Source organism: Ornithorhynchus anatinus, chromosome 1 (genome assembly GCF_004115215.2).
Source record: "Ornithorhynchus anatinus isolate Pmale09 chromosome 1, mOrnAna1.pri.v4, whole genome shotgun sequence".
Classification (NCBI taxonomy): domain Eukaryota; kingdom Metazoa; phylum Chordata; class Mammalia; order Monotremata; family Ornithorhynchidae; genus Ornithorhynchus; species Ornithorhynchus anatinus.
Window position 1 is genome coordinate 4,749,170 of NC_041728.1, and position 21,467 is coordinate 4,770,636.

The following is a 21,467-nucleotide window of genomic DNA, read 5'->3' on the forward strand; positions in this document are numbered from 1 at the left end:
GGTCTGTGAGCCCCATGTGGGCAACCCGTTTACCTCGCATCTACCCAGGGCTTAGAACAGTGCTTGACACATAGTAAGTGCTTAACAAGTACCAAAATTATTATTATTATTATTATTATTATATATCTATGATTCTTATTTATCTTGATGCTATTGATGCCTGACTGCTTGTTTTGTTTTGTTGTCTGTCTCCCTTTTTTAGACTGTGAGCCCGTTGTTGGGCAGAGATTCTCCCTGCTGCCGAATTGTACTTTCCAAGTGCTTAGTACAGTGCTCTGCACACAATAAGTGCTCAGTAAATACGACTGAATTGAATGAATGATGAGCGTTACCTGGATGCTGATGGATTTAGCTGCCTTCCACAGACTCTCTCTTTTCCATTTGATATCACAGGTGACGTTTAGGCGGTATTGAATTCGGGATTATCTTTTTTGTGTGTGTGGTTCTATTGAGGGCTTACTGTTTGCCAGAAACTCTTCTAAGCGCTGGGATAGGTACGGATGAATTAGATTGGACACCGTCTCTGACCCACACGGGTCTCACAATGGGAGGACAGGTATTTCATCCCCATTTTACAGTTGAAGAAACTGAGTCACAGAGAAGCGAAGTGATTTGCCCGAGCTCACACAACAAGCGACTGGTAAAGGTGGGGTTAGAATCCAGGCCCAGACCATGCAGTCTTCTGCGGTAGTTCCAGGTTTCTCATTCCCTTGGTCTCTCTCTGTGTCTCTGTCTCTGACTTTGTCTCTCCCTCTCTCCAGTTCTCCCAGTGTGGAAAGTTAGACATTCCAGTCGCTCTACAGATCTTCGGTCTGACCTGAATCTCGATACCATGTTAGCATCACAGAAGGACATTCTAGCCACGTGCAGGGAATGTGTCTGTTGTCGTACTGTACTCTCCCACGCGCTTAGAACAGTGCTCTGAACATGGAAAGTACTCAATTAACACCACTGATAGACTTAATATGACGATAAATAGACGCATTCCCTGCCCACACTGAGCTGACAGTCTAGAAGAGAGAGGGAGACAAAAAAGGACGAATGGGGGAGGGCAAGGCCTACAATCAATCAATTGGCTCTGAGTGTTTATTGGGTGCAAAGCACTGTACTAAGCGTGTGGGAGAGAACAATCTAACAGAATTGGTAGACACGTTTCCTGCTCACGAAGAGCTTCCAGTCTATACTATACGGCCAAACTAACCCTCTTCCCCTCTTCAAAGCCCTACTGAGAGCTCACCTCCTCCAAGAGGCCTTCCCGGACTGAGCCTCCCCTTTTCCCTCTGCTCCCCCTTCCCCTCAGCACTATGCTCATTTGTATATATTTTTATTACCTTATTTATTTTGTTAATGAGCTGTACATCCCCTTGATTCTATTTATTGCTGTTGTTTTCGTCCTTCTCCCCCAATTAGGCTGTGAGCCCGTCACTGGGCAGGGATTGTCTCTATCTGTTGCCGAATTGCACATTCCAAGCGCTTAGTACAGTGCTCTGCACATAGTAAGCGCTCAATAAATACTATTGAATGAATAAATGAATATACTGGCTCCGATATGGGCTCCTTCTAGGGGTTGATACAGTAGGATAATCAGGCATACGAGAAGCAGCGCGGCTTAGTGGAAAGAGCTCGGGCTTGGGAATCAGAGGTCTTGGGTTCTAATCCAAGCTCCGCCACTTGTCAGCTGTGTGACTTTGGGCAAGCCATTTCACTTCTCTGGGCCTGAGGTACCTCATCTGTAAAAAATGAGAATTCATTCATTCAATAGTATTTATTGAGCCCTTACTATGTGCAGAGCACTGTACTAAGCGCTTGGAATGTACAGTTCGGCAACAGAGAGAGATAATCCCTGCCCGTTGATGGGCTTACAGTCTAATTAATAATAATAATAATAATAATGTTGGTATTTGTTAAGCGCTTACTATGTGCAGAGCACTGTTCTAAGCGCTGGGGTAGACACAGGGGAATCAGGTTGTCCCACGTGGGGCTCACAGTCTTAATCCCCATTTTACAGATGAGGGAACTGAGGCACAGAGAAGTGAAGTGACTCGCCCACAGTCACACAGTTGACAAGTGGCAGAGCTGGGATTCGAACTCATGAGGCCTGACTCCAAAGCCCGTGCTCTTTCCACTGCACCACGGAAGAAGGTGAGTCTCACGTGGGACATCCTGATTACCTTGTATCTATCCCAGCGCTTAGAATAGTGCGGGGCACATAGTAAGCGCTTAACAGATATCATTATTCATTATTATTATTATTTTCAGGAGGGCAGGGGAAGGGAGAGAGGGCTTCTGCCCATCCGTTCACACTTTCCATTCCCCATTGCCCAGAATCTCCTTCTCTGCATTGCCTTGGCATGAGGGGGCATTCAGAGAGCTACCCTCTAAACTGTAAGTTCGTTACGGGAAGGCAACGCGTCTGCTAATTCTCCTGTATTGTTCCCCCCCAACTGCTCAGTACAGTACTCTGCACGTAGTAAGCGTTCAGTAAATAGCACTGATTGACTGCTCCCCGAGGGCCGCGTAACGATGGGACATTCAGTCATAAACAGACCTCAGGTAAGGAACAGTAAATAACTCTCGTTCCCCCCGGCGTACCTTGTTATGTGAATCTCAGCATCGTACTGCAGAGAAGTGCTGAAGACGACCTTATTGTCGGCTTCGTTCTCTTCTTGGCTTTCGCTAGTTTAAGAGAAGCCGGTGTTAGGCAAAAGACACATCACCGTGACCCAGCCCCCTTCCAAGGAGGGTACTGACAATTCAGGCATACCTCAAAGCCCAGAAGTTTAGGAGAGCTTCCTTTTGAAGGTTCTGGAGGTTGAAGTCGAAGCTAATGGCGAAGGAAACCTATTCAAATTAAAAAGAGTAAATTTAATTCCGCAAATGAGCTCCGTAGAAAGCTACCGACACAAGGCTTTCCCCAAAATGTAATGGTACGACGTGCCACGGGAGAGAAACAGGATTCCCTGGCGGAAAGAGCACGGGCCTGGGTTCCAATCCCGGCTACATCACTTGTCTGCCGTGTGACCTCGGGTAAGTCATTTCACTTCCTCTGTGCCTCGGTTACTTCATCTGTAAAATGGGGATTAAGGATGTGGGCCCCACTTTGGATAGTGTCCAAAATGATTAGCTTGGACCCACCCCAGCGGAAACGGCACAGAGGAAACGTTTAACAAATGCCATTTTTTGTCTTTAATCTCACGGTGCAGCACTTGAATCACCCGCAGTAGATTGACATTTCCTATTTTGTAACCTTGGTCTAGTGTAGACTGCATTCTCCTGGAGAAATATTCCAAGGAAATGACAACATATTAGGGAGGGTTTCGCAATTGCCTCATTATCCGTACCAAAGCACTGTCTGGTGTCCAAAGTGGAGTTTACATACGCTATTCCCAGGAAGTGTCTAATGCGTAATATTGCTCTATGGACCTGGGTCACGTGTTATTTCTATAACTTGGACCCTCATTGAAATCTTCCTTCATTAAAAGGTGACATTTCAATCCTACAAAACTTCTTAAAAGTAGGCGTGATCATTTTATATCGTGTACTCATTTATTCATATAAAAGTTATTAAACATGTGATTAAACATATGATTTCACCAATCAAGGTATCAGTGGTGTTTTCTGAGTAATTAATGTGTATGGAGCACTGTACTAAGTACTTGTTCAGGCACTATTGCCTAGATGATGTTGACGATGATGATGATAGTGGTTAAGCCCTTACCATGTGCCACGCACTGTTCTAAGCACTGGGGTAGATAGAAGCTAATCAGGTTGGACACAGTCCCTGCCCCACGTGGAGCTGACAGTTTTAATCCCCATTTTACAGATGAGGTAACTGAGAATTGAATTGAAGTGACCCAGAGAATTGAAATGACTTGCCCAAGGTCACACAGGAGACAAGCGGCGGAGTCGGGTTTAGAACCCGGGTCCTTCCGACTCCCGGGCCCTTGCTCTATCCACTAGGCACGCTGCTTCTCAGATAGGCTGTGGCAAATTTGGCTAGAAATAATCAGCGGTACCTTTTGGTTGGTTTCCACGGCTGGATAGCCAACTTTGCAAATTAAAGAATGCCGGGTGGAGTCATCTTGACAGGAGACTTCGGTCACATCCATCTGAAGAACAAAAAAACAAACAAACAAGGCAAGGTGGTCCCCGATCAACCGATCATCCCTTATCATCTTCTATAAACTCGGCACGATCAGGGACCATTTCTACCACCTCTGTTATATCCTACCCTCCCAAGCGCTTAGTACGGCGCTCTGCTCACGGCGCTCAATGAGTGTGATCGATTGGATTGATCTGGGACCGGCTGAATAGCTGAAGCGGCTTCTAGACTCAGGCTAGTAAAGCATATACCTATAATTCCATAGTTCTATAATTCGATGTATTTGTATTGATGCTACTGATGCAATGGCAACTGATGCTACTGATGCAATTGATACAAAACAAGTAAAGACTTGCTTTGATGTCTGTCTTCCCCCCTTCTAGACTGTGAGCCCGTTGTAGGGCAGGGATTGTCTCTATCGGTTGCCGAATTGTTCTTTCCAAGCACTTAGCACAGTGCTCCGCACACAGTAAGCACTCAATAAAGACGAATGAATAAATGAATGAATAAAGCCTGGAAAGTGCCATCCATAAATCAATGGGATTTATCGAGCGCTTACTATGTGCAGAGCATGGTAGAGAGGCAGCGTGGCTTAGTGGAAAAATCACGGGCTTGGAGTCAGAGGTCGTGGGTTCTAATCCCAGCTCAGCCACTTGTCTGCTGTGTGACTTTGGGCAAGTCACTTCACTTCTCTGTGCTTCAGGGACCTCTATCTGGAAAAGGGGAATGAAGACTGAGAGCCCCATGTGGGACAAGCTGGTAACCTTGTATCCAGGTGCTTAGAACAGTGCTTGGCACATAGTAAGTGCTTAACAAATACTATCATTATTATTATTATTTTCCAAGTGGATAGGGTTACTCGTGCCTGTCTCAAGAAGCTTAAACCGAAATTCGCTCGACAAAATGGCTTCTCGTCAATTTAAGTTCAGATCCCAGCTGCTCCTTTATTTACATTTAGAAAATCAAAAGAATGTTTTGCCTAAATTATTGGATGCCACGGGAACCATTTGGGCTTTATTTTATACCTGTGTCTGCTAAAGTCTAAGTTTCTTTGGAAAGAGGAAGTCATATTTTAGGTAAGAGCAACCAGATTCAAAAAATGTCAGGTGAGGTTCTCAATCTTACGGTCACCAAATCCAAATTCAGTTTTAAATGGGACAACATCACTCTCTCACATGTTCAAGTGCTTCTCTGTGAAAAATTCATGAGGGTAGTTTTTGTCCTATGTCGCTTGGGAACAACTTGGTGTCTGATATAGGGATTGTCTCTACCCGATTAGCTGCTGAAGCTGGAGTAGTCCATCCTACAAGCAGACAGGCCTTTGTCTCTAAAGCTACTAAACTTCAGAGGCTCATTCTGAACCGAACGGATATTCCACCCCTGATTTAGCAAGGGCAGCCTAAAAGATCGATGTGATACAATCGTTTCAGCAAAACAGTAGCTCAGGAAATCACAGGGGAGGTAGGAGAAACCAGTTAGGGACCAAATCATCCAACACAGAAAACGCCTCACAAAAATCAGGCCCAGACACGTGTCATCCTTTTAGCTGCTCGATTCGATTGGAATCTTCCTTCATCTAGGGAGCTGGTCAAGAAGTTAGAGTGGCTAACTGCTGGGACTGAGGAGTGGTTGAATCGAAGGAGCCCGAAGATAATTTTAGGAGCAGATGGAGGTTTGCCCATGAAGCACTATTAGGGATGATAAATGAAACTGCCTCTAGAAGAAAAAAGGAATTAACAGCATCGACTAAAAAAGGAGGAATTGAGAAAATCTGAGTCATCACATACCGATTTGAAAAATGAATAGAATAAGTTATGTGAAAAATTGGCGTGGATCCTGACATTATATGCACTCTCCTTTTTGTTCGTTAGTGTGACCACGAAGGTTAACATTCGGTTCTGGCTGCTGACAATATAGGGTTGTTTCCTAAAAATGAAACAAAACAGAGACAAAAAAAACACATACTATTGAATCAAGTATTTCTATCAGCTTATAGGATATTGACTTATTATTAGCTAATAAGTATGCTTATTAGCCTCAGACCCGCTAAGCCATGCTCTGTATAAAATCGGAAGTCCTATCTCTACTGGCTTGAAATGCTGCTGAGGTGTTTCTTAAGAATCCAGTACATCGAGACTTTTCTAAAAATCCTTTTCTAAAGGATTTTAACAGTTAAACACTGAATGTCTCTAATCCATTGTGAGCATGCGACCCAGTGAAAACCAAATATGCGTGTCGCAGTTAGTGTCTTCTCTGAAACTAATAGCAGATATGCCAGAATTGTAATGATCATTATTATTAGAAACTAGAATTCAGTCAGCCAGTAAATCTTATTTATCGAGTGCTTACTGTAGAGCACCGTACTAAACACTTGTGAGAGTACAATATAATGATAAACAGACAAGAGAAGCAGTGTGGCTTAGTGGAAAGAGCCCGGGCTTGGGAGTCAGAGGTCACGGGTTCTAATCCCGGCTCTGCCGCTTGTCAGCTGTGTGACCTCGGGGAAGCCATTTAGCTTCTCTGTGCCTCGGTTACCTCATCTGTAAAATGGGGATGAAGACTGTGAGCCCCACGTGGGACAACCTGCTGACCTTGTATCTACGCCAGCGCTTAGAACAGAGCCTGGCACATAGTAAGCGCTGTGAGCCCACTGTTGGGTAGGGATTGTTTCTATCTGTTGCCGAATTGTACTTTCCAAGCGCTTAGTACAGTGCTCCGCACACAGCAAGCGCTCAGCAAATACGATTGAATGAATAAACAAATACCAATTATATTATTATTACTATTATTCCAAGTTCCCGGCCCACAGAGAGCTTTCAGTCTAGAGTCCAGGTATAGGAGTTCTTTTACGAGTGATGTGTCCCCTAATCATTCTCTCAAAAAGATTCTTTTGAACCTGCAGTATTTTGTAAATCTTAAAACCCGCATCTACTCACGCCCACACATCCGTATGAAACTTACTGAGCAGCTGGTGTCTGTTGAACCTCGAGAACGAGATCTGAAGAGCAGACCCCATCTTGTCCGCATTCTTTGGTAAAAGGAATCTACGAAAAGGAAGCGTGATTTGTGGGTATGGTGCTGTCAGAAGACCAAAGGATTGGTATGGGCCAAGGACCGTACTTACACTGAACTCTTTAGTAGATTCAGAGAAGGTATCGAGGGCAGGATTGGAACCTGGATTTCTCAAAGTGAGATCCACTCGCAGAGTCAAAGCGTTTACGACATCAGAAGGTTCCTGTAGGAAAATATCGGAATCCACATAGATAGCAGCACGGCCTAGTGACTAGAGCCCGGGCCTGGGAGCCGGAAGGACCCGGATGCTAATCCCGGCTTCGCCACTTGTCTGCCGCGTTAACTCGGGCAAGTTACTTCGTTTCCCCGAGGCTCGGGTACTTCATCTGTAAAATGGGGGTAATGACGATAATGATGGTATTCGTCGAGCATTTACTATGTGCCAAGCGCTGTTCTAAGTGTTGGGGTAGATACAAGGTCATCAGGTTGTCCCATGTGGGCTCACAGTCTTAATCCCCATTCTACAGATGAGGTAACTGAGGCACAGAGAAGTCAACTCATTCTGTAGACTGTAAGCTCACAGTGGGCAGGGAATGTATCTGAATATCATCAGGAAGGGGGCAATAATTAAAAATATAGTCACTACTTAAAATCATGGAAGCAGCATGGCCTAGTTGGTAGAGGATACGCCTGGGAGTCAAAAGACCTGGGTTCCAGGCCTGATTCTGCAAAGCCAAGTCACTTCTCTTCTCTGGGCCTCAGTTACCTCACTTATAAAATGGGGATTAAGCCATTGAGCCCCATGTGGGACAGAGACTGTGTCCAACCTGATTAGCCTGTTTCGGCCCCCGTGACTAGAGCATTAGTAAGCACTTAAATACCATATCAAAAAAAAAAATACTAATAGTAGGGACCACTTCTTAGGAAAGACATTTAAAAAAATGCGGTATTTGTTAAGCGCTTACTATGTGCCAGGCACTATAATAAGCACTGGGATGGATACAAGCAAATCGGATTGGACACAGTCCCTGTCCCGCATGAGGCTCACCGTCTTAATCCCCACTGTACAGATGAGGTCACTGAGGCACAGAAGCGAAGTGACTTGCTCAAGGCCACAGAGCAGACAAGTGATGGGGGCAGGATTAGAACCCATGACCTTGTGTCTCCCAGGCCCGGGCTCTACCCACTACACCACGCTTCCTCCCACTATGCCATGCAGCTTACCATAATACATAATACAACTGGAGAATCCATCCATCGGTTGGCTGATTGAGGGGAAGGGCGTAATATACCCGGAGATTAAATAAAATCAGTTAATCCATCGATTGTATATGTTGAGCACTTACTGCGTACAGAACACTGTACTAAAAACCTGGGAGAGTGTAAGATCACAGATTTGGTAGACACATCCCTTGTCCACAGGGAGTTTACATTTTAAAGGTAAGGAGAAATCATTTAGCCGGACATTTGATGAATCAATTAATTGTTAATCAGGAAGAATCACCCCAGTCAAACAGTTAACTGACTGATAGATAAGGGCTAACCTAGTTAAGTCAATGGATCCATTGACAGATAGGAAGGTTTTAACAGAAGGACCATGAAGATAATCTGGGCTCCTTATGTGGACAGAAAGGTGGGAATTTTCCATCGGGAAAGATGTAAACTGGGAAGGGAAATGACTGAAGGTTAAAGAAAAAAAAGGTAGAGACGGGACAAAAATGGAATCCTTCACCCAGTCACACAAAGGCAGGATGTGGGGAAACCCGCTGAAGCTTGAAAGGGGTAAGTGTAAGCAAACAAAAGGAAAGGCTTCTTCGCACAGTGGGAGGTTAACATATGGAATTCATTACCAAAGGAAATTGGAGAGGCCAAAAATATCAACGGGGTGAATGGGGGTGTGGAGAAATTCACGCTTGAGAGGCCTAGACTGGATTACATGTGGGAAATTTAGGGTGTTGGATACTCCATTCATTCATTCTTCATAATAATAATAATAATTCTGGAATTTGTGAACTGCTTACTGTGTGCCAGGCACTGTAGTAAGCGCCGGGGTGAATACAAGCCAGTGAGGTTGGACACAGTCCCTGTTCCTTGTGGGACTGAGTCTTGATCCCTATTTTACAGATGAGGAAACTGAGGCACAGAAGTGAAGCGACTTGCCCAAGGTAACACAGCAGACAAATGGTGGAGGCAGGATTAGAACCCACGACCCTTTGACTTCCAGGTCTGTGCTGTATCCACTATACCATGTTCATTCATTCAGTCATATTAATTGAGCGTTTGCTATAGAACAGTAAATAGACACATTCCCTGCCCAAAAGGAGCTTATAGGATAATGGGTGATCGGGAAGGAGAGCAACCATTATTAAGTTCTTCCAAGGCTTCTGCAGCTCCTAATGGAGAAAGGGTTTGGACTAGGGGGGATCATTAATCTGCTCCCAAAATATATAACTACTCCTACCTGATTACCCTCTATCTACCTGAGAGCTTAGAACGGTGCTTGGCACAAAGTAAGTGCTTAACAAATACCAACATTATCATTATTATTATTCACTTTGTCAGGCAGGAGTAGTTATATATTTTGGGAAATGAAAATGGAGAAGAATAATATTATTATGGCATTTGTTAAGCACTTACTATGCACCAAACACTGTTCTAAGCGCTGGGGTAGATACAGGGGAATCGGGTTGTCCCACGTGGGGCTCACACTTTTAACCCCCATTTTACAGATGAGGTAACTGGGGCACAGGGAAGTTAAGTGACTTGCCCAAGGGCACACAGCAGACAAGTGGCAGAGCCGGGATTAGAAACCACATCCTCTGAATCCCAAGTCTGTGTTCTTTCTACAAAGCCACACTGGTGAACAGCGACCCGGTCCTCATCTTCCCCCACATTGGATTGCATTTGGACAATGTCCTGAATCACTGGATTGCAATGTCAGGTCACTAGAGGATGCAGTCATTCATTCATATGTATTGAGCGCTTACTATGTGCAGAGCACTGTACTAAGTGCTGGAGAGAGTACAGAATAATAATAGACAAATTCCCTGCCCACCACGACTTTACTGTCTAGAGGGGAGAGAGATAACCATAAATCAGTCTCTCTTCATTTAAGCTGTGGGTAAAGGGTAAAGGTATAAAGCTATTGTCTGTTATTAAGGAGTTTTGATAAGACCTCACAAATAGTGTGTTTTGCATTTGCCCTTTAGAAGCAGGTTTGACTCATTTCAGGTTTTCTAATCAGTAAATTAAAGGGCTGATGGGACTTGGGAAAGTAAAATTGATAATAATAACTGATAACCACCATAACACTAATAATAATAATAATGATACGCTTACTGGTGTCAAGCATTGTACTAAGAAGTAGCTACAATTGTACAGAAGTAGCTGAGAAGCAGCGTGGCTCGAGAAGTAGCGTGGCTCACTGGAAAGAGCACAGGCTTTGGAGTCAGAGGTCATGGGTTCGAACCCCAGCTCTGCCACTTGCCAGCTGTGTGACTTTGGGCAAGTCACTTAACTTCTCGGTGCCTCAATTCCCTCATCTGTAAAATGACTGTGAGCCCCACGTGGGACAACCTGATTCCCCTGTGTCTACCCCAGCGCTTAGAACAGTGCTCGGCACATAGTAAGCACTTAACAAATACCAACATTATTATTATTATTACAAGATGACCTGGTTGGACACAGTCTCTGTGTGCCATGGAGCTAAGGGAGAGGGAGAACCGGAATTTCATCTCTGTTTTACAGATGAGGAAACTGAAGCGGAGAAAAGTTAAGAGACATGCCCAGAGTCACACAGCGGGCAGCTGGAGGAGTCAGGATTAGAACTCAAGTCCTCTGTCACCTTGGCCCATGCTCTTTTCACTAGCCCATCCTTAACTCCCCAATCTCTTCTTTTTAAAGAATGAGTAGCCAAGAACTCCTGTAGATCCAAGATGTTTTTTCAGTGTTCCACTCAAATCTTTAAACTCTCCAGTCAGTTTATTGACCTCCTAAATTTTTGCATCTGCTTACTCTTGGATACGCTCATGCACTTACTATCGTGTTAGGTTCACAGTAAATGCTCAATAAATCCCAATAAACCTCCCATCTGAGAGGTGCTCTTTTTTATGGCATTTATTAAGTGCTTACTACGTGCCAAGCACTGTTCTAAGCACTGGGTTAGATACAAGGTAATCGGGTTAGACGCAGTCCATGACCCACATGGGATTCACAGTCTTAATCCCCATTTTACGGACGAGGTAACCGAGGCCCAGAGAAGTGAAGTCACTTGCCCGAGGTCACAGAGCAGACAAGTAGAGGAGCTGGGATTGGAATCCAGGTCCTTCTGATTGCCAGGCCCGGGCTCTGTCCACCAGTATGAGCTCGTTTTGGGCAGGGAATGAGTCTGTTTATTGTTGCATCGGAGTCTCCCAAGCACTTAATACGATGCTTTGCACACAGTAAACACTCAATAAATATGATTAAATGAATAAAGAAAGGTCACGCTGCTTCTTCGCCTTTGGATAGTGGTTTCGGAGGTTCAGAATGCATGACAACAGTGGCTTCTCTTTATAATACAAATTACATAACGATTCAATTCTTCAGGCCCGCTAAATGACTGGAAATAAACAATGAGGGAAGAACGGGCCATCAATCAACCAATGAAGTGACGCCTCGGCTAAACCGTAAGAGGGCTAAATTATTATTATGACTATTTGTTAAGCGCTTACTCTGTGCCGAGTACTGTTCTAAGCACTGGGGTAGATGCAAGCTGATCAGTTTGGACACAGTCCCCTTCCCACATGGAATTCGCTCTCTAAGTAGGAGGGAGAAGAGATATTAAATCTCCATCTTACAGATGAGAAGATTGGGGCTCTGGAAAGAGGAAGGAAACGTTCTAGCCTCCCTAATAATAATATTTGTTAAATGCTTACTGTGTGTTAAGTGCTTTTATAAGCCCTGGGGTAGATACCAGGTAAGTGGGTTGGACTCAACCCCTGCCCCATAAAGGGCTCGCGGTTTTCATCCCCATTTTACCGATGAGGTAACTGAAGCCCAGAGAAGTGCAGTAACTTGCCCAAGATCACAAAGAAGACAAATGGCGGAGCCAGAATTAGAACCCAGGTCCTTCTAACTCCCAGGCCGGAAGTCTATCCACTAGGCCACGCTGCTTCCCTACAGTTCGCCTTCCACACAACTCTTCCCATTAGCTAGGTTTGGGACATGAGAAAGGATCAAATTCGGAGATGTAGCTTACCTGAATAATGATCGAGTGCTTTGAGCAGGTTAATTCTTCGATTACCCTAAAATTATTGTGAATATTCCTATCGTGGTTTTCTTTAAACAATCCCCGGGAAGTTACTCTGGATGAAAAGCGGTCTGCATCGAGGGTCGCATTGTATACAATATCTGAATTGGGGGGAAAAAAACAGTAGATCATATGTTTCATCAAAATTAAATTGCCGGGAATCACAAGTATTTTGCTCCTAATTATAAGCAAGGGCAGGATTTCTATTGCAAGAAACCGTATTACTGTACAAGACCTGGAAAACAATTATGGGTTCTATAAGTCATACTTACTTACTCAGAAACTTACTTTCTGAGACTTTTACACATTATCTTATTTTTCTGCATCACATCTCTCTGAGGTTGGTAAAGGATATCTACTATTCATTGGATCGTATTTATTGAATGCTTATCATGTGGAAAGCCCAGTACCAAACCTTTGGAAGAGTTCAATATAACAAAAAACAGACCCATTCCCCGCCCACAACTAGCTTAGAGTCTAGAAGGAGAAACAGACATTAAGATAGATAGATATTTAAATCGAGAGAGAGAGAGAGAGTAACAGATATTCTCTCAGAGGAAAAGGGGAGCTCAGTCTGGGAAGGCCTCCTGGAGGAGGTGAGATCTCAGCAGGGCTTTGAAGAGAGCTATTTTGGCAGATTTGAGGAGGGAGGACATTCCAGGCCAGAGGTAGGACGTGGGCCAGGGGTTGATGGTGGGACAGGCGAGAACGGGGCCCAGTAAGGAGGTGAGCGGCGACAGAGGAGCGGAGTGTGAGGGCTGGGCTGGAGAAGGAGAGAAGGGAGAGGATGTAGGAGGGGACCAGGGCATGGACAGCTTTGATGCTACTAGTGAGGAGCTTTTGTGAGGAGATTGATAGGCAACCACTGGGGATTTTTGAGGAGGGGGGTGACATGCCCAGAATGTTTCTGTAGAAAGATAATCTGGGCAGCAGAATGAAATATAAACTGAAGCAGGGAGACACAGGGGGCTGGGAGACCAGAAGAGAGGCTGATGCAGTCATCAAGTTGGGATATGATGAGAGATTGTACCGACAACGTAGCAGTTTGGTTGGAGAGGAAAGGGAGGATCTTGACGATGTTGTGAAGGTGAGACCGGCAGGTTCTGGTGACAGATTGGATGTGTGGGGTGAATGGGAGAGTAGAGTCAAGGATGACAGCGAGGTTGCGGGCTTGTGAGACGGGAAGAATGGTAGTGCCGTCCACAGTGACGGGAAAGTCAGGGAGAGGACAGGGTTTGGGAGGGAAAATAAGGAGCTCAGTCTCGGACACGTTGAGTTTTAGGTGGCGGGCGGACATCCAGGTAGAGACGTCCCGGAGGCAGGAGGAGATACGAGCCCGGAGGGAGGGAGAGAGAACAAGGGAGGAGATGCAGATTTGGGTGTCATCTGCATAGAGATGACAGTTGAAGCCGTGGGAGCGAATGAGTTCACCGAGGGAGTGAGTCTAGATAGAGGACAGAAGGAGACCAAGAACTGACTCTTGAGGAACCGCTACAGTTAGGGGATGGGAAGGGGAGGAGGAGCCTGCGAAGGAGCCTGAGAAGGAACGGCCAAAGTGATAAGGGTAGAACCTGGAGAGGACAGAGTCGGCGAAGCCAAGGTTGGATAACGTTTCCAGGAGAAGGGGGTGGTCCAAAGTGTCAAAGGCAGCTGAGAGGTCAAGGACGATTAGGGTGGTGTAGAAGCCATTAGATTTGGCAAGAAGAAGGTCACTGGTGACCTTCGAGAGGGCAGTGGAGTGGAGGGGACGGAAGGAGATTGGAGGAGGTCCAGGAGAGAGTTGGAGTCGAGGAATTCGAGGCAGAGAGTATAGATGACTCGCTGTAGGAGTTTGGAAAGAAAGGGTAGGAGGGAGATAGGGCGATAACTGGAGTGGGCAGTAGGGCTCAGATTTTGGTAGCTGAGCCCAGAGAACCCATGAGTCCAGAAATTCAACTACAACATCCTTCTCAAGTTCAAAAGGACAAGGAAACCTACAGGCTGTGAACTTGGGGATGATTTTTGGCACCGTTATTAATTTGAGTTCATTAAAATTCATTAAAAGCACATCTCTAAGAGGCCTTCCCCGACTAAGCCCTCATTTCCTCTTCTCCCTCTCCCTTCTGCATTGCCCCTGTGTTTAGATTCACATCCTTTATTCACTGCCTCCTTCTGGCCCAGAGTAAGCTCTCGATAAATACAGTTGATTGACTGATCGACTGAGATATAGGATCCCACTCCAGAGCACGCATCTGGGCTTCAGTCAATAAAAAGGAACGTTGGGATGAATTAGACTTTGCTCCTATCTCATTTTTTAAGCTCTACAGTACTGAGCATTTCCACTGTATGCAAATAGACACTATTCATCAAGTCAGCTTTCATATGAGGATCCAGGGATCCTATTTTCTCCCTTTTAGGTTGACCGTTGGTTGCCATACAATAAAGTCGATGGGCTACAGAAAGAATCAGTGCTTTTGCATTGGCAGGGAATTTTCCCTCTAATTTCTGGACATAAATGGGTGGACTTTTCTTCCCCGGGGCCCATCTTCATCACCTGCAGTTCTCTCTCTACTGTCTTGTGTCTAAAATCACTTAGGGTAAACTGTTACCACTTATCCCATCCTGTTTTTATTACTGCACTGGTCTCCATGCTGATCTCCCTGCCTCCTCTCTCTCTCTCTCTCCCCACACCAGTCCCTACTTCACTCTGGTCTGCTGCCCGCAACATTTTTCTACCAAAAAATTCAGTCTTTGTATCCCCACTCCTCAAGAACCTCCAGCGGTTGCCCATCCACCTCTACATCAAACAGAAACTCTTTCCCTTTGGCTTTAAAGCGCTCAATCACCTTATCCCCTTCTACCCCACCTCGCCGCTTACCTACTACAACCCAGCCCGCGTACTTCATTCCTCTAACGTCAACCTATTCACCAGACCTCGATCTCACCCATCTTGCCGCCAACCTCTCGGCTGGAATGCCCTCCCTCTTCCTATCCAACGGATGATCACTCTCGCCCCTTTGGGAGCCTGACTGAAGGCACATTTCCTCATAAAGACCTTTCCTGTCTTGGCCCTCCTTTTCCTCTTCTCCCACTCCCTTCTGCACTGCCCTGATTTGCTCCCTTTATTCACCCCTCTCTGAGTCCCACAGTCTGCTGTGTGACCTTGGGCAAGTCACTTCACTTCTCTGGGCCTCAGTTACCTCATATGTAAAATGGGGATTAAGAATGTGATCCCCACGTGGGACAGGGACTGTGTCCAACCTGATTAACTTGTACCTACCCCAGTTCTTAGAACAGTGCGTGGCACATACTAAGTGCTTAACAAGTACTGTCATTATTTCAGTTATTGTTAAGTCCCACTTATGTCCATATCCATAAATTACTCATATTTATTAATGTCTGTCTCACCCTCTGGACTGTAAACTCGTTGTGGGCAAGGTTATAGTATACACTCCCAAGTGCTATTACAATGTACTGTGCACAGTGAACCCTCAATAAATATTCATTCATTTATATTTACTGAGCTCTTTGTGCAGACCGCTGTACTGAGGGCTTGGGCGAGTACAATACAACAATAAACAGATACATTCTCTGCCCACAACAAGCCTATAGTCTAGAGGAGGAGATAGATATTAATATAAATGAATAGACACAGATACGAACATAAATTCTGTGGGGGTGAATAAAGGGAGTGAGTCAGGGCGACGCAGAAGGGAGAGGGAGAAGAGGAAAGGGGGGCTTAGTCAGGGAAGGCGTCTTGGAGGAGATGGGCCCTCAGTAAGGCTTTGAGGGGCCGGGAGAGTCATTGTCTGTCGGATTGAAGGAGGGAGGACGTTTCAGGCCAGAGACAGGATGTGAGCAATGGGTCAGCGGCGAGGTAGACAAGATCAAGGCACAGTGAGAAGGCCAGCACTAGAGGAACAGAGTGTGCGGGCTGGGTTGTAGTTCGAGAGTAGTGAGGCGAGGCAGGAGAGGGCAAGGTGGCGGAGTGTTTTAAAGCCAAGGGTGAGGAAGTTTTGTTTGATGAGGGGGATGGGCCACCACTGGATTTCTAGAGGAGTGGGGAAACACGGCCTGAACATTTTTGTAGAAAAATGATCCGGGCAGCAGAGTAAAGTATGAACTGGAGTGGGGAGAGACAGGAGACAGGGAGGTCAGCAAGGAAGCTGATAGAGTAATCCAGGTGGGATAGGATGAGTGACTGTATTAATGTATATTAAATACATTTGATTAATGGATTGATTGACTGATTTAGAGCAGAGGGTCTGTCTGTGCAGTAATTTGGCCAGTTTCTGCCCTAGGTTTAGTCCTTTTCCTTGTTGGGGGAAATCCCTGACTGATTATTTTCTGGCCTCCTCTCGTGTTGAAGATGCAGATGTCAATAAACAACCAGTGTTATTTCTTTTACTGGCACCAGCTTTACAGTTCTAGGCACTTTATTTTCTAGCGTAATTTTTAAAAACAGATATAATCCAATTTTTCTTACCCACTTGATTGCTTTTCTCCTTTGGTCTAAAGTTTGCACTGAAGCATAAACTGAGGCCTATCTCAGCATTCCTCTTCAGCAAACTGATTTTATCGGGTTGAAAGATAGCTTCTACAGATACACTTGCGATACCCTGTGACCTGCAATGTAGAATTGAATACGGATTGATGTAATTTCTGAGGACCACCTTAAAAACCTACGTTTCCAGACCTACTGTCAGCTGTAGTTATCGAAAATTCTCTACCCCCTTTCCTAGAGCAGGAGATTAATGTACCAACGCTCTAAAATGTACTTGACTACCTTCTGTGAATCTGGATACTACTGATCTGTTAAAATGTATTTTTTCCAGTGAAGAACAGAATCAGTCCCGATTCTCTTGGAGATGCTTTTCCTGTCTTCAAAGTTCCATTTGTTTTCACTCGTTCCTTTGCTTCCTTGGGGAAGCTGATCTTTTACATCTATCTGAGGTTCGAACTACATGAACCATAAAATCAAATCCACTGTCCTTCAACCGCATTAGCCATAAAATCAAATCTATTGTCCTTCAATCATGTCTAGTTCTACGGAAATGAGGTAAATCCAAATGAATATGGTTTTAGTTTATTGATATTAAAGCACTCAGTAAGTACCATTCATTGATTCTTAATCTTCTTGGAGATAAAAACTAACAGTAACAATTGTAACAGCTATGTGATCCAAATGACATCAATGATGTCTTCTTAGTTGCATCGTGCTAATTAAATGTAAGCTTTTCGTGGGCAGGGATTGCACCTGCCAAGTCTATTGTATACTTTCCCAAGCGCTTAGCACAGATTTCTGCCCATAGTAAGAGCTCAGTAAATACAAGTCACTGATTGATAGTGACCAATAGAAGAAAATAAAACCAATGGCCAATCATCAAGGACCAACTGTCTATGTCAAATATCATCCACTTGTCAACGATGGTAAGTGTAGTAAACCACAAATTCTCTTGTTACTAGCAGCGTTAGAGAAGCAGCATGGCTCCGTGGAAAGAGCCCGGGTTTAGGAGTCAGAGGTCTTGGGTTCTAATCCCGGCTCCGCCACCTGTCAGCTGTGTGACTTTGGGCAAGCCACTTAACTTCTCGGTGCCTCAGTTACCTCATCTGTAAAATGGGGATTAAGACCGTGAGCCCCATGTGGGATAACCTCGTTACCTTCTGAGATAGAGGCAAAATGAGTGGGTGGGACACAGTCTCTGAGCCACTGAAATTCATTCCATTTAGTTAATCAGGTATTACTCCTTGCAATGAACCCCAATTGATGTACTCAAAATAGCCCTTGATATGGGTTAATTGGAGTTAATCAGGCTTCTATTTCTTTAAGCCAATTTTCCTGCACTGGTAGTGCAAATATATTCTCGCCGTGTGTGGGTAATATTCAAAGTCATTGACTGCCTGGCAGCTCCTTATAATGTCACTGGTTCCATCCAACTTTGCTAATTTCAATACATTTTAGGAACAATAGATTTTATGCTCACAAGACCACTTTTCCTAACAGGAACTGGGCAGTACTGGCTTAAAGACACTGTGTGCAACATTTGCCCCCTAGCACTAGATTGCTCCTGCATCATCCTTTTGGTTAAAACCAGTGAAACTTCAGAATATTCAGGGGTATGTTACGACTTTTAAAATTAGGAAATGCAATTTCAGAGCCAGTTGTTGGACGGGTCGGGTATGACTTTTTATTCCGTCGAGTTATCACGCATCTTGATGGCAAACGCTCGGTAACCTGCAGTCCAAAATTGTCACTAAAACTCACCAGAACTGGACCACTTTCCCAAAGGCACCGACTGCCACGTCGGTGATGGAATCATCGTTCAAATCTTCGTAGCCATCTACTGATCTCCCAAAATATTGTAATGGTTGTTTGAAGGCAGGATCTGACCCTAAAATTTTCTGGGAAGAAAGAAATGAGATACCTTATCCACAGTCCTAATCCACATTTATTCTCATTCACAGAACGCTTCATCTTTCTCACTTTGTGGCTTAATTTCCGACCTACACTCAATTAACGCGTGGCTTAGTGGAAAGAGTTCGGGCTTGGGAGTCAGAGGTCGTGGGTTCTAATCCCAGCTCTGCCACTTATCAGGTGTGTGACTCTGGGCAAGTCACTTAACTTCTCTGAGCCTCAGTTTCCTCATCTGTAAAATGGGGATGAAGACTGTGTACAACCAGATTGACTCGTATCTACCCCAGCGATTAGAACAGTGATTGGCTCATAATAAATGCTTAACTGTAAGCCCGTTGTGATAATGTTGTCTTGTTTTTGTCTCGTTCTGTTTTGCTCAGCCGTCCCCCGATTAGATTGTGGGCCCATCACTGGGCAGGGATTGTCTCTATCTGTTGCCGAATTGTATATTCCAAGTGCTTAGTACAGTGCTCTGCACATAGTCGGCGCTCAATTAAATACTATTGAATGAACACATGCCATCATCATCAATTAGGATCCACCTTGACTCATAGTAAGCGCTTGACAAATACCATCATCATCAATTAGGATCCGCCTTCCTGTCAGAGAAGCAACTCGACTCTTCAACTGAGTCAGAAACCCCTGGATCAGAAATGCCGACACCGAATATTACCTGAGAATATTTGGTACGAATCGTTTTTTGAAAGCCATTGTAAATGTAAACAGCTCCGGAGTTTTCATTTTCTAAAGGCGAGCCAATTATCGCATCGTTGAAGCCGTCCAAGTTAACGTCCGATACAGAGGCGATCGCCGATCCGAAGCGAGCGTTTTCCAAGCCTGCGGGGCCCTCCAGGAACTGATGCTGACCCAGAATTCCCTTAGCGGGTGGTAGAGGGTGGGGAGGCAGAAGAAGAAATGATTAGAAAGATACCAAAATGGGAAAAAAAGAGATATGAGCTTAGCAACAATATGAATCTGGAAAACAGCATGGTCTAGGGGAAAAAGCCCGGGCCTGGGAGTCAGAGGAACTGGGTTCTAATCCCAGAAATCTTAATTGCTTTCTGTGTGACCTCGGGCAAGTCACGGAACTTCTCTGTGCTTCAGTTTTGTCAACTGTAAAATGGGGATAAAATGAGAAGCAGAGTGTTCTAGTAGATAGAACACGTACCTGGGAGTCAGAAGAACCTGGGTTCTAATACCGGCACTGCCACTTGTCTGCTGTGTCACCTTGGGTAAGTCACTTCTCTGTGCCTCAGTCACCTCATCTGCAAACTGGAGATTAGGACTGGGAGCCCCATGTGGGACGGGGACTGTGTCCAACCTGATTAGCTGGTATCTACCCCAGCTTTTAAAATAGTACCTGACACACAGTAAGTGCTAACAAATACCATCATTATTATCATCATTACTATACCTGTTCCCCTTCCTACTTAAACGGAACTCCATGTGGGACGGGGACAGAGTCTGACGTAATTAACTTGTACCTACCCCAGTGAGTAGAACAGTGTTGGACACAGAATAAGCACTTAACAAATGCCATTAAAAAATCTGAAAAATTGCTTTGTTTTTGATTACCGGTCTTCGATGACGGTAAAAGTAAATGAAATAGAGCCCCCCGGTTCCAACAACACAGGTATTTGGGAGACCAAATTCTAGGAACTGTGATTTTTTGGGGGGTTTTGCTTTCATTTCTCAGAAGGAGTAGGGGGTTAACTCAGATAGAGAGTTATTACTCATACAACTCAACCACACAGCACTTAACACACATACCCACAATTTATTTCTTTATATTAATGTCTCTCATTCTCTAGATTGTAGGCTCGGTGTGGGCAGGGAACATGTCTACTATCTCTGTTGCACTTAAGCACTTAGTACAGCGCTCTGAACACAATACTAATAATAATTGTAATAATAATTGTGGTACTTGTTAAACACTTACTATGTGCCAGGCACCAGACTAAACATTGGGGTGGACACTAGCAAATCAGGTTGAAAACGGTCCCCGTCCCACATGGGACTCACAGTCTTAATCTCCAGTTTACAGATGAGGTAACTGAGGCACAGAGAAGCGAATGACTAGCCCAAGGTCACACAGCGGACAAGTGTCGGGGCCGGGATTGGAACCTAGGCCCTACTGACATCCAGACCTGAACTCTATCCACTAGGCCCTTCTGCGTCTCATTGATCGACCGATTGATTGATTGATCGAGGGGCCTGGCTAAGGTAGTCCCATGCCCAGAGGCCGTGCCAATCATTTCCTCAAAAATCAGGCCTCAGCAGACAACCCACAGATTAGAGTGGTCTCTCAGAAGTAGAGAAATCTCATGAGCCAAAGATATTCTCAGCTACGCTGAGGTCAGATCCTAAGTTTTCCTCCTTATCCATCCTCCAGTAACTTCTTATACCTTTAGGCCTCGCTCGATCTGTTTCTGTCGTGTGTTTGTTTTTCTGGCATCCGCGGTAACTTATAAAAATTCATCGCTTTCTCAGAATTCTCTCTGCTTTTGAGCGTGTCACGACTTTTATTTTTAATGCACCAGGACTGGAAGTTCTGACAGCCGGGCAGACATCTAAGTCTTACGCCAAGGTATGGAATTTCCTCACAAGCTGATGGGAATCGCATCTGGATCAATAAGAACGGTTCCAAACTGCCTTGTGTGGCCATTCTT

At 44.9% G+C, this 21,467-nt stretch overlaps 1 protein-coding gene across 1 annotated transcript in view; it reads right to left on the reverse strand.

Moving 5' to 3' along the window:
- ITGA2 (integrin subunit alpha 2) overlaps positions 1-21,467 on the reverse strand; it is a 124,506-nt gene that overhangs the window by 22,769 nt on the left and 80,270 nt on the right. The window contains exons 14-23 of the mRNA XM_029071462.2: positions 19,472-19,675; positions 18,649-18,785; positions 16,870-17,009; positions 12,354-12,505; positions 7,227-7,337; positions 7,064-7,146; positions 5,890-6,028; positions 4,017-4,109; positions 2,765-2,841; positions 2,593-2,676 (exon numbers count right to left, since the gene is read on the reverse strand). Coding sequence (XP_028927295.1) covers positions 2,593-2,676; positions 2,765-2,841; positions 4,017-4,109; positions 5,890-6,028; positions 7,064-7,146; positions 7,227-7,337; positions 12,354-12,505; positions 16,870-17,009; positions 18,649-18,785; positions 19,472-19,675 — 1,220 coding nt within the window. The remainder of the gene's footprint in view (positions 1-2,592; positions 2,677-2,764; positions 2,842-4,016; positions 4,110-5,889; positions 6,029-7,063; positions 7,147-7,226; positions 7,338-12,353; positions 12,506-16,869; positions 17,010-18,648; positions 18,786-19,471; positions 19,676-21,467) is intronic.